This window comes from Coenobita brevimanus, chromosome 66 (assembly GCF_032717465.1).
Source record: "Coenobita brevimanus isolate Jiangsu-jjx chromosome 66, ASM3271746v2, whole genome shotgun sequence".
Taxonomy (NCBI): Eukaryota; Metazoa; Arthropoda; class Malacostraca; order Decapoda; family Coenobitidae; genus Coenobita; species Coenobita brevimanus.
The window spans coordinates 3,793,438-3,807,800 of record NC_137019.1 but is presented as its reverse complement, the minus strand read 5'-3'; the positions used below and the strand labels follow the sequence as shown (position 1 = coordinate 3,807,800).

Genomic DNA, 14,363 nt, shown 5'->3' with positions numbered 1-14,363 from the left:
TCAAAGGGACGCTCCTTTGCCATTCCCACGTATTTATTCTTTCTTTCTCTCTCTCTCAGAATAATGCTCTTTATCTCTCTCTCTCTCTTGTCTTGTCAAGACAATTTATTTAATAATTCAATATAGATATACAACAGCATATGTAATTCGTTACAAAAAATAAAAAAAATCATGAAAACAGAGTATTTAAATCAAATATCCACAGCCTAATAAATTATTAGGCTGTGGATGTTTGATTTAAATAATATGTTTTAATGGTTTTTGTAAGGAATTGCATATGCTAATCTTAATAATTAATGTATACTTATTATCATTTACTAATAATAATAATTTAAAAATATTAAAAATACATTATCTGTTGAAGCATATTAATGCTACTACCCCCTTCCCTCCCGCTTCCCCCCACCAAGCACCAACCCACCCTCGCGACCTGCCCCAGCCTCCCCCATCCGTTGTCCAGCCATGCGGGAAGCTCCCACCACGTGTCCCCTGGAAGACCACGTGTCCCTTGGATTGCATAGTGCGTTCCTTTTCATGTGCGCAAGCGCAAAATTGCGCATGGTCTCATGCGGTGCACAATGCGCAAACGATATCACCGGAGCGCAAGGGTGCGCAATTGCGCATTGCGCAAGTGTTTGCGCACCTGCCCAGCACTGAAGAGTTACATACGAAAAAACAAAATGATACCAGTATTTTATATCACAACATTGTTACTACATTTCTTTTTATCAAACTGATTTTATAAAGGTATGGTTATTACTACATTTTGTTTCTATGTATAGTACATGAACTTCATCACAGTCAAGAAAAATTGTGTACAGTACTTTAATTTTTAAACAAAGTCAACAGAAAACTGAAACAAACTTGATACAGCATAAAAGCGTTTCTATAAAAGTTTGGTGATCCCTCAGTTTTCACAGTTACAACTTTGTCAGCTTCATTTATCCATGGGTGAGTATAAAATCATAGTCTAAAGTGTATTTTAGACTGATTTAACTATCTGTCACAAAATAACCAGAAAAAAGAGTTTAAACAAGTAGATTCTAATGTCTAATGATGCTCTGGGGCATTACAAAGAATTTTAAGGCAATCACAGTCAAATTAAGGCTGAGGGAGTTCTTTCAGCTGTGTTTTAATTTATTGCAGATTCTTGTTATTCATAGGTGTGTCCTTTCCCTAACACCCATAAAAACACAAGATGACTGTAAAACTGGATCAATGTAAGTACTACTGAACTATCCACTAAAACTTATTGTTATGTATGGCAACACAGTGATATATTAGACCATAATATCTGTTTTTGTATCAGTCCATATTAGGTCCACTGGAGAAGCAGAGCTTTCCCTCAGAGGGAGACTGATAGCCATAATTAACCTTCCCCACTGTCAATGTACACATGAGGAGATGTCTGTAGGAAGCACGATACACATGAAAGCAGAAGTAAGTGTGTGTGTCTGTGTGTGTGTGTGTGTGTGTGTGTGTGTGTGTGTGTGTGTGTGTGTGTGTGTGTGTGTGTGTGTGTGTGTGTGTGTGTGTGTGTGTGTGTGTGTGTGTGTGTGTGTGTGTGTGTGTGTGTGTGTGTGTGCGTGCGTGCGTGCGTGTGTGTGTGTGTGTGTGTGTGTGTGTGTGTGCATGTGTGTGCGTGCGTGTGTGTGTGTGTGTGTCATCAGCAGAACCAACAGGGTGCAAATACATATGCAAGTATAAGAAAGGACACAAAGTATTATCAACATATGCTTAACAGTATCTGCCTGCCAAGGCATGAGCTTCAACACTGCACTCACAGCACACACTTAATGAGTACACTACCATCAAGCCACTGCAGATCTAGACTATATTACAGTATATCATCATTCACCATCATCAACCACACCTCCTTTACCACCCTAGGGCAGAGTGAGGAGTAGCAACGTCCAGACAGCCAAAGTTTGCCCAATTCAATGGGTATGGCTTCCATTCACCCACCATTCAAGCCACTGAAATCCTGGCTCCATCAGATAGGCCAAAAAATTTCACCACATTCTGTAGCTTCACATATACCTATCTGCCAGAGCCAATCCGAATGCTGCCACATTAAAATTGGGTGCCGGTATATGAGTATGTTAACTGCTACCAAGAAAATAACGTACATGAGAATCTTACCTAAGATCAAATGTGGCCTATATGAATTAGTTCAGTGGCCCCTTGGGTAAAATATCATTCTGCTGTGCATATAAAACTACCATAGTTAGTAAAGTTGTGACCAACCTCACAAGCGATGCAGTCATATCAGGGGTAGTTCAGCCCCTTGTGATGTCATGTCTGGCTCAGTGCAAGCACAATCTCATCATATTCAGTTCTCACCACTTGCAGCCAAATGCTCGCTGCTGGTATGTGGGTAATGATGCACTGCTACAGCTGATTCGAACTGAGTGTGATGGCATCATGCTTGGCTAAAGCAATGATTCATGTTTCAGAATCCTCAGCCATTACAAGCGTAGTCAACACTTCACATCAACTGCTCACCAGGCAAAGTTATTAGATGCTCATCTGCTGTTTAACTATCCCAACACTGTGCAGCTGTTCAACTATCTGTGTGTTGGCAAGTGTGTAGGGTACTTTTAAGTAAAGGCATGAAAGAAAAAAGGGGATGATTTTGGTTGAGTGATCGGATGCAATAATGCCTTCAAAAAGTAATTGTTTTCTATTACCTTCATAGTGCAGTTTTTTGCAGGATGAACCAGGAAATTTTTGAGAAACTTCAGGAGGCTATTCTAGGATATTTTTTTACTATTATGCCATATAAACATGATTCAATTTTCAATTATTACTGAGATACACTTACTGATGACCTTATGGGTTAATCATGAGGGATACTATTTTTGTCCATAAGGTAATTAGTGACTGTACCTCTGTAATAGCTGAGATAATGTGGAACCATGGTGATAAGCATTTATTATTTACTAGAAACTGTCCCTAGACAAACCTGAATTAAAAAAAAAATTAATAACAGGACACCCTGCACAGAAAGGTAACCTGTCAGTAATAATGAGGCACCCTACCCAAGGACCCACTGTATCAGACAAATTACTGAACCATACATCTAGTACATTACAAGTAAAAAAAAAAAAATCTAAAGTAGCAACATGCTGCACTTTGTTACATTATAAGTCTTGTGTCAGGGTGAAACCTGATAATTACTATGCATCTCAAATGTTCTCATAATTGAATTTAAATGCTGGAACACTGAAATTATCAGCTATGTCAAACTGCTATATAACTCTAAAAAGGGACACTCTCCATCACCAATTCCTATCACTCACCTAAGTACGATAAGCTAGCACCATTTCCTGCTCCATTATTCACTTCAGTACAATACCACATTACATCTAGCAACTTGTTATAAGAATCAAATTACAGGGCAGGAATGTCAGGTAAACTGACAGTCTTGGTGGTATCTTCCTCTATATTCATATGTGCTGTTGTATTGTAGGTAATCACTTTAAACCCTAGAAAGCCCCCAGAGCCAATTTGCCCCTTATGGAAAAGCTCAATCCCAGAGAACCATGAACTGGGTGTTGGGGCAACAGTCTGGGCATCAAAGAATGGGACTGTGAGCTGCGCTACATCCTTCCAGGGATCAGTGGGGACAAACCGCATGAATGTGTCTGGTTCACTGTCAACTCTGGATAATGATGGGAATCGTGTTGGGTCATCAGCAAGGTAGAGCTGAAACTCTCTCCTGGGATTCTTTGCCATGGCTGGAGTGTTATCATTGCTAATCCAATAACTACGATGTGGAACTAATTCACCTGTGGTGAAGTTAGCTGGTGTTATCTGCACCTGTGGGAAAACAACTGTCATACGTCAGGGGGTAATTAAGAATAGTGTTGTAAAAAAAAAAAAAAAAAAAAAAAAAAATGTATATAGAATTTTCTGCTGGCATATCTGAGTAATATGTCATTACATGGCTATACTTTGAGCTGTTTAGAGAAAAGTTACTGGAACAAATATGTAATAAAGGAACATAATTTACACAGAGTACCTACATTGGTTTATAGATCTTTCAAGCCACCAAATGAGGGTTTTATCCTGAAAACTATCACATTTCAGCATTATGAATAATATTCAGCATTATGAATAATACTCAATTTAGAAGGCATGTAATTCCAGACAATACTAAAGGCAGAAGAGTAACACTTCCACCTAGACCTCAACATGCAAACCTGACAATGAGATAATACCAGCATATAACCCTCCCCTTGCTGTTGGAGACGTATGTCCTCATGTGGTGGCACTGACATACTGTACCTGGGCAGCTCAAGTGCCTGGTTCTACAAATGTCCTTAATCTACTTCCCTGTCTCCCAAAAGAAGGAGGACAGATGGCAAGAGGGGGACAGCTTCAGCCTACAGCCCACTGGGTTCCCATTTTGGATGAACCTGGGGCTACAACTACTACTACAACTAACCCTCCCCCTTGCTAAAAATGTTGGTCTGAGACACCCTAGTTAATTGCAAAGCAGTCAGTAGTAGCAGTTGTAGTTCAGCAGTAGTTGTGACCCCAGGTTCATCTAAATGTGAGCCCAGTAGACTATAGGCCGAATTTGCTTTCTTCCTGCAGTCCACAATCCCTCTTTCAAGGGATAGTGAAGGAGCTGAGGGGCATTTGCATAACAAGGCAATAGAGCTGCCTAGCTATGTCAGTGCCATTGTACGAAGGCACACCTCTTAAAAAAAATAAATAAATAAAACACCAGTGTTTTATCATACATGGCTGGGAATATAGCACCCTATCTTGCAGAGCATATGAAACTGGGAGAGAGTATAGAAGTGAGAGAGGGGGAAAAAAAAGCTAGTTACCTATAAGATACATCACTGGATACACCCAGCTGCATAGTACTTTAGCATAAAAGTATAATTGCAGGACATGAGAAGAAGATGCAAGACTGGAAGTCAACAAGAAGGAACACTATGATCTTTACATGGGAACAGTGAAAATCCCACAGTGAATATGTAACCTGCATATAAGGAAAGGTGGCCAAAGCTGCATAACACCTAAAGCTTGCTATAAAAACAATCATAATATAATTGAATGAAAATTGTTACCTAGTGAATTCATTCATTCATTCATCATCCAATCCTACATTGCCCCATGAGAAGCGTAGGAGCCTGGGGCTAGGTAAGTTGGTCCTGACATTTAAGATGAAAGTGACCAGCCTCACTCATCCCTGAGTGGCATTATATGAGCAATAAATCCCAACCATCCCTTGGATATAAACCTTCACCGGCTCAATCTGACTGGAGCGCCATAATTACCCACTAAATCACCAGGCGCCAAAATTTGGTTATATGGTTACCACCCAGCGCAGTAAATGGTTTCCTGGTATACAGGAAACCATCTGGCATGTCAGTGTAGAGCCACCCACAGGCAGAAGGAAGAGGAAAGAATGAAGGAAAGAAAGACAGAACAGAGAGTGTAAAGTCACCCATAGGCAGAAGGACAAGGAAGGAATGAAGGAAAGAAAGACAGAAGAGGATGGAAGGAAAGAAGGATGGAGAAGAGGAAAGGGCAGACCCCCGAGAGCAGCACTACATTGAGCGAGTGGATGGTGAGTGCCCCCGCCTACCACAGGTTACCTAGTGTAACTCATGGAGAAACAGAAGACTAGGCCACAATGTCATAGCAAATCTATGATATGAAAGGTGGCTAGCTAAACTTTCCCAAAGTTCCCCAAGGAACTAGAATGAATACAATTTAAAAAATTAATCAAGAGACTACAAACTTTAGGACCTGGGTAGGTGAACAATGGAGAGGAATGCCAATGAGCATGGAGAAACAAAGAGTACAATGGGAGCCAAGAAACAAGAAGTCTGGGTCTGGATAAAAAGAGTCAGGTCCTCCTCCAGAACTACACATTCATATAACTCACCTGAGGAACACAGGAGTGAGAGGGAATGAAGAGATGAGAGGAGAGACTGTGTTAGTACAAGTTCAAGGAGAGGGAGAACAAAGTTTGAAAGCCATATCTCAGAGCTAGTGGCTGGAAGTGCAATGTGGACTGAACAGTATAAATCAAAGACCAAGGGCAAAAAACTGTGAGCACGATGATCTTCATATCTAACAGACTTGGTAAAGCTATGTAACTCTGGCTTCATATGGTTGAGGCAAAGGTCAGGTAGTTCTGACATCTCTCAAAGCTGAAACAGCATTTATAACAGCACAATGTGATTCACTACTCCAAGGTCCCCAAACAATTTAATTATACTGTATTTGCTATTTAAGAACTAATTGAAATTACATCTGGTACTTACTTTCTTCATTTCATTACCCCTGAATTAAGTTTAAAAGCCATCTTTTTCAGCATTTAATCGTAATGAAGTCCAGTGCTTCAAACTAGCAAATTTTCAATGCACTTTATCCACCGCAATGATTGCACTCTCTCTCTCATAACATTTTTTTTTTAGGCAGGCAAATACTGTATAAGAGGCTCATTCTTAAATCCTTTTCCCTTAAGGTTTCACCACAGTCAGGATATAATCTGTTAAATCAGAAAAATTTAAATATGCAACCAGTTATCCAGTATGGCTTGATCACTAGATCAGTGCAGCTGAGCAACTGATGCTGACAAAGCATCACTCTGGTGAGAGAGCAGCATTTAATTTTCAGCATACGTTTCTTAAAGTTCAAATGCTGAGGAATTTCTGATATGTAGTATATAACTGACAAACTGAAGTTTGTATGAACGGAGTTCCATTAAAAATCCATCAATTTATGATAGATATTTTGGCACTAGTCTGGGGCCCTCAGAATAGTGACTCACTCTGAATAAAGGATGCAGAAACTGAACTGGTGATTATAGGCCTCAAATGTAGTCAATCTGTTCTATGCCATCTGATCTTGACATATGATAGTGTCACTGTCGTGTCAGTTGAAGTCTCTTGGAGTTCATTCAATGAACAACTGATAATCAGTAAGATTGGGATATGTATCCAAGTAAATCTTCAGTACAGGAATTAACACCTTCTTGGATGCCATCCTGGAAGTTCCAGCCAGAGAGGAATCCAAGCAACTACACATCAGTCATGGATCCAAGCATAGAGGCAAAATGATGTGAGTCTTGACATCACAAAAACTCCCCAGACATGGGTGTGCATCCGCTATGACACCATCTTAAAAGCCTTGACCAGACAGATCTAGCCACTATGGTAAAGCCAAACTGGCAATGCACCAGAACTGATGCCAAGATAAGACAAGACTGGCAACTTGCATAGAGAAATGCAAGAGACATCCCAGGACACAACAGGAAGCAAGTCTTTAACAATGACCAACCAACATAACAGCAGGAAGCAGCATCCCAGGATAAGATTGAAGAGGGCATATATATGCCCTTGATTGGCTACCCATTCTCTCTTGGTTCAAAAAATAAACACAATAAAAATAAGGAAGTGAAAATTAGGCATTAATACACATAAAATATATAAATACAAACAAAAATAACTATTAAAGATAAAAAAAAAAAAAAATCCAAATAAGAAACTCTGAGAATGCTAGATATGCAATGAATGCTTAAAAGCATCTGGGAGTGGAAACAGAACCATGTGATCCTACAGAAGGAAAAACAAATGAACTGAAAAAGATGACCAGAGCAAATGCAGGAATGCCTTACCCACGCCAAGTAAGAAAGCTAAAGAGGGGAGGGGATGAAGTGAGGAGACAAGGGGAGGAGAAACTAATAAGAAAGAGAAGCCTATGCCATATTTACTTCTTTCAAACACACCCAGAAATAATCTTACACAAGTCATTAACCTATACATACATTTAGAAAGCATTAAGTTACCTAAGTTGCTGAGAATATCCCTTCACTTACCTCAAGATTAAGATGTGTTCCTAGCATCCTGAAGCGCACACCAGTCACAACATGTCCCAATGGGCCCACCAGTCGATCAAGGTCAATGCTGCGATCTTCGAATGACAATTTCTTGTAGTGTACTCCCTCAGTATAGGCTGTGCTGTGTAACAGTGAGGATTATTGTAAAGGAAGAAGCAGCAGCCATCAGCTCTCACACTTTAATATACTGTATATCTCTATCAAAATAATGTAAAAGCATTTAATGGCCTCTTACGATTTAGTACTTGCACAGCTACAGGAACTGTAGTGAATTCTGCATTTAAGGAATACTGTATTAAGGAAAATCAAAAAAAGAATATTATTTTGATATAAAAATGTAAAATCAGCCTACCATTTTCATGCCATTTCCCAGCTTTAGCTATCTATCTGTCTATATACCTAAGCTGCTTCCCCCAAGAAAGGGAGGTAGCCGAGAAAGGACAACATACTCCCAATTTACTCATCCACAGAAACACATTCATTAGCTTTAGCTAACAAACTAAAATCTTACAACACTTCTCCTAAAACCTTTCAAAAGAATTCATCCTTGCTTTGATTAGGTGGTATGCTATACAGTCCTGAGAGGTTTATAGATTAGTTGTCCCTATACCTCTGAGACTGTAATCACAGACTGCCAAAAGGTGCCATGGTGTGGAAAATTTGTGAATTGTAAGATTCCTTAAGGAAGCAGTGCAGCTTGGATGCTTGCACCATCTGTTTACTTAATACATTTTGAATGGCAAAATTTCAATGTAAATACAATAATAATGCCATAAATGTGTAACCTGAATCAGTTTTTAACTTTTATATTGTAAATCTGAATTATCACAAAAAGAGCTGTCATACCTCAAGGATTTGCTGTATAGTCAGTTCAGCACAAATAATGGCCATGATCTTTTGATCAGATGATCTTTTACAAAGATCTGTGTTTACACTTCGACTGGCAGTTGTAATTTTTTGGCTCTGTGTAGCCAGACTGTGTTTGCAGACAGACACCAAACAGCCTTAGATGTGCTTCAAATCCCAAACTCAAGCCTAAACCCAACGAAAATTGAAAGTTTATAGACAAAATGTGTGGCTTGGTAGATATTTGATGTGCTGTCGAAAATCAAGCAGTCCAAATTTAATCACACAAAATTTGAGAATCTACTGTACATATGTGTCCTGTCAGAACGTAGTGCCTTGTAGCAATGGTTTATGCCAAGCCCATCTTGTCGCCCTGGGTTACCAGATTCGCTCAGCAGAACAAGAACTTCGATAAGAGAAACACTGGCTGGAAGGCACTTCATCTGTGTAATCTCCTCCTGATACCTTACAAATACTTATAGTGTATACTGTAGTACTATACTCCCCCGGGTGAACAAACCTCAATCCCATCCTTACGAGAAAGCACCATTTCCCATCTCCTCTGCCCAGTAGAAGCTCTCCATGCTTATATGTCAGCTATTCACCCTCTGAACTCTGCTGCATCATAGATATGGCCTGAATCTCAGAAGCTGTACCACATCTCATATTTCCTAATTAAAGCATTATGTAGGGTTACTGTATTTCCTTGGCTAATCCTGCTGCTACTCCAGAAGCCCATAAAGTTCATAAATTAAATTCCTCAGTTTCCCAATAAATTTATATAGTTTACCTAAGCCTGTCTGCTCAGCTCAAGACTACATGGTAGCGGTTTCAGTGTGCCATCAGAAAGATCCCCTTTATATTTTTTAACATTATCTGATGACATACTTCTGTTTGTGCCAGGAGCTGTATTAAACACCTCATCAGTAATTTTCTACACATGTTTATCTAAATTTTGCATTACCCCCTAAAGGGCAGTCAACGTTCCCAAATGTCCGCTAAGGAAAGGGTGGTTGATTTTCCGGAACCCATTCTTATTCTGCGGGACTGTTTTATGAAATAAATGGGAGATATGGCAACAGTGCCTGTTAGGATGTGAATATATCTCACGACACCACCTTGAGTCACTTCCAGTTGATGCAAGTGGCCGTAAACAACAGTGGAGGTGTGTTGTGTGCAAGAATTCAGTGAGACACGCAAGCAATTACAGAGATGTGACAACGTGGTGCCCTGGGTGTGGTGTGGGTCTCTGTATCAATTGCTTTACAAAATACCACACACTAAAAGACATATCAGTGTGAACAGTTGTAAAATACAGTTGTACATAATATTTACATACGTAAGATTAAAACTGTAGAGATGTAAGATAAGAAAAATTTTACATTATAATAAGGTGTGTGGTGTTCAACATGCAACACAAAGACACAGAACAGTGTACATAATGTAAAAATAATATGTTTTAGGATGCTGTAACAAGTAAGAGCAGAAAACAAGACTGTGCCCGCCTGCTCTCAGCCGCATGCCACCGAGAGTGACCGTGACACACCACCACCCAGCCCGTGCGCAATTTGGAGAAACATCAAATTCTTTGTTTTTTCAGCTATTCTGATCCATTTATGCACGTTTTGCCTGATTTCATAACACTTTATTTTTTCTACAATAATCCATCCCGCAAGGATGTTAAACTAGAAGGCAGCCAGCCATTTAAGGATTGAATTGGCAGTGCTTAGAACAGAGATTAATAAATAATCCAAAGTACAGGGTGAGCTTTATTGCTAATTTGCCATTAATTTTCGTAGTTAAGATTTCAAATCCACCAAGAACAGAATGGATATCATATTTTCAAAAACCATAATCCCTTAATCTACGTGCATCCATGGATATCAGATAAACCGGATGTAGACATCTTTCTTAATACCCTCCTGTATGCAAGGTTTTTGGCATTTGCTCAAGATCACAGGGTGGGGGGTATTATTATAATACAGTACTATACTATTAAAAAGCAAAAAAAATCTTCATATGGTCAATTATCTGAGTTCGCATGAACCTCCTCCTGCAGGTTGGTACTTGTAGCTGCAAGGCGTTGAATTCTAAAAGGACTTGTAAATTGGCAAGTTTTAGTACACCGTACTGTAAAACCTTCTATTTACAAACATAGGAATGTTGCTCCTCACACTGCCCTCAAAAACTGTCTGTCCCCCCACCCTACTTCACATTTCTTCATGCCTACTTGTGGACTGTCATGCATCCGAATGGATACTGGCTAACAAACACAACTGAGGGTGCTTCACACTGCCTGGTGGAGTACTGTACTGTACACAGTAGAAATGTTCTTAGGGTATCAGGACGAGGTTACACAGATGAAGTGCCTCTTGGCCAATGCTCCTCATGTTGAAGTTCTTGTTCTGCTGAGCAAATCTAGTCACCCAGGCCTTAGGGTGGGCTTGGCATGAATCATAGCTACAGGTGCTACATTCCTAAGGCTCACAAATACAGTCTTATTCTGAAACCCATCAATATATAGAAAACTAATTAAAAAGATTAACTATCTATCTATTGCCAGACTCCTCGTCCTGTAAGGGGTGGCCACAAACAAATCGCCTCCATATCGCCGTGTCCCCCGCCATTTCACTGCCCTCCCCCCAGCTCACACCCCCATCTCTCATATATGGTACCTCTCCACTCCATCCCTCTCTCATTCTCGGCCTCCCCCTCCCTCTCCCTCCCTCCACCTCACTCACATACACTCACCTCGTTAATCTCTCGCTCTCTATCCTCCCCACATGGCCAAACCACAGTGTATTTCTCCTAACACTTTCTATCACATCCACATCCACAGCATAATGCTCCATATCTTCCTCATTCGTCAGTCTGTCTCTCCAAGTAACTTCACATGCTCCTCTCAAATAAATTATTTCCATTGTTCTCACTCTTGATTTGTGTCTTTCCAACAATGCCTAAGCTTCACCTTCATAGGTTAGAGTTGGTATCAGTACTGTACTATCATACAGTGACTTTTTAACTTCCATGATCACTTCCTTAATCTTTTCATTGCTTTCAAAGAATCAGCAACCTTTCTTCCTTGTTGCACCCTTTCAAGCACTTCATCCTCCAAACTTCCATCCTTACTCATCACACTACCCAAGTACTTAAATGACCTTACATTTTCCATTTCCTCACCACACAACCTCACTGTGCATTCAGTGACTTCATTTCTCTCGAAGACCATAACTTTACTCTTCCCTACATTCATCCTTAGATTCCGTTTCTTACACACTCTCCCCAGCTCATTCGCTAGGCCTTGCAATTCCCCTTTGTCTTCACCCAACAATACAGCATCTTCCAAGCATGGCCCTCTTTCACTATGGCCCTGCCCTACCTTGTACCTCTTTCCTAACCCCATCTATATACAGACTGAACAACCATGGAGACATGACACATCCCTGTTTCAAATCCAACCTTCAGATAGAAAAATTCACTTGGTTCACTATCTACACGCACTACAGCCTTAGCACCCTCACACATACTCTACATGGGATTCAACAACTTCCCATTTACTCCATATATTCTTAATATTTTCCATATTCCTTGTCTATCACTCTGTCATATGCTTTCTCCAAATCCATGAAGGCCACAAACAACTTCTTTCCCTTCTCAAGAAACTTTTCCCATTGAATACTTCATCTACACAACCTCTTCCCTTCCTAAAACCTTGTTCTTCTCCAAGTAATTCATCTGTTATTTCCCTAACTCTGTCAATAATTATCCTACCATATACTTCTCCTGCTACACTAAGAAGACAACTGGCCCTATGATTACCACACACTTGTTTTTCCCCTTTTCCTTTGTACAAGGGAATAATTTTACCTGACTTCCAGTCCTCCAGGACTCTACCTTCCTCCCAGACCAATCTGGACATCTTCCATATCCATTCTACTACTATATCTCCCCCATGCTTCAGCATTTCACCACACACTTCATCAATTCCAGGGGCTTTCCCCATTTTGACTTTCTTCATTGCTTTCACTACTTCCATCCTTATGATCTCCTCCTCCTTTCTCATCTCCCTACTTCTCCCAGCCATTTCCCAGTCACCTATACTTGCATCATTTTCATTCTCTATGTGTAACAGTTCCTTAAATTGTTCTTTCCATCTGCTCATTTTTTCTCCCTTCTCCACCATCAATCTACCATTTTTACCCGTTCCAGCCCAAGAGAGGGCTTGGGGACAGATATTGTTTTCACCTTTCTCTTTTTTTTTTTTATGCAAGAAGGAAGGAACCAAAGGCCAGGAGCCCACAAATCGTTCCTTCCAAGAAAAAACAATACAAAAGAGAGCCAAATTCAAGATCCGATCATTTCAAGATGGCCGGACACACTGTCTAACTCTCTTTACCTCCTTCCAGAACATTTCTTACATTCCCTCCACTTTACACTCAAATTCCTTCCAAATTCCTCATCCACTCTCATCTTACTCTCTCATACCAATCGTTTCGCATCTCTCCTCCTCTCTACATACAACTCTCTCTTCCATCTCTTAACTTCCTCCACTTCTGCTTCCCATCCACTCACTATATGCTTTCTTCTTTTGTGCCACAGCTTGTCTCACTTCTTCATTCCACCATGCTGTTCCCTGCACCCCCTTACATCTTCTCTTCACCACACACCACCTCACATGCTACACAGATTTCTCCAGTGAAAATCTTGCACACACCTTCCACCTCCTCCATCTGCTCCAAATCATATTTACCCAATTGCTCCTTCACTCTCTCTTATATTCTGCCTTTTGTTCATCCTCTTGCAACCTTTCTATCCTTGTTGTATGAACAATTAGAAAAAAAACGGGTCTCACCTTCATCACTTATACAGGATATCAAGATGCAATGATACCTTGGGCACACAGAACTGAACATAAACAAGGATAAAGCCATAATCATGACTAGCTAGAAGACACGTATTAGTTTCTTGCACCAAGAACCCATGTCGAGTGTGGTGGTCAACACATTCAACCTTGACTATAGGACCTGTTTAAGGTTAGACTTGAGATGCTGAAGTACTATACGGTCTTAAAGCATTAAATGGATGGAGGATGAGGGGTGTCCTGAAAGCTTTCAAAGTGGAAACAATATTAAAGATCAAGGTGCCTGGTTTCAATATCAGAGCGAGGTTCAAATTTGCTGTGTCAGTGCTGATGCCTCCTACCCTTCCACCTAATACTGGGAATGAAAAATTCACAGAATTCATATGACTAGTAATACTGTATGTGAATGTCAACAAAAAAATAATTAAGCTACATGGATGAATTATTACCTTTAAGTTACCTCCAGAAGTCTCATCAAGGGAAGGCATCATAAATGAACTCAAGAGTAGTAATAAATGCAGTGTCTAGACAAATTTTCCAATGCAGTGAAAGGAAAGCAACCCTTTTCTGAATTATCACAGGTGAGCATCTCAACATCAGTAACTTATCAATGTGATAATTACTTAATCTGCGCAATTCTTTACACAAAGTATGTACATGATCCTTTCTCAAGGCGATGTACTAAGGTACATCCTTCAACAATGTAAAAATTGTAATATGTTACTATGATTCCCACAATGTTAAAAAAGAAAAAAAAATCTGCAAAAAGATCTTGAAGGCTTTATA

The 14,363-nt window shown here is 40.0% G+C and overlaps 1 protein-coding gene across 1 annotated transcript in view; it reads right to left on the bottom strand.

Moving 5' to 3' along the window:
• Nucleotides 1-681: 681 nt before the first annotated feature.
• Nucleotides 682-14,363, bottom strand: part of orion (chemokine-like protein orion) — an 88,951-nt gene continuing 75,269 nt past the window's right edge. Inside the window, exons 14-15 of the mRNA XM_080276788.1 lie at nt 7,850-7,991; nt 682-3,822 (exon numbers count right to left, since the gene is read on the bottom strand). Of these exons, the coding sequence (XP_080132914.1) occupies nt 3,394-3,822; nt 7,850-7,991 (571 nt within the window). The 3' untranslated portion in view covers nt 682-3,393. The remainder of the gene's footprint in view (nt 3,823-7,849; nt 7,992-14,363) is intronic.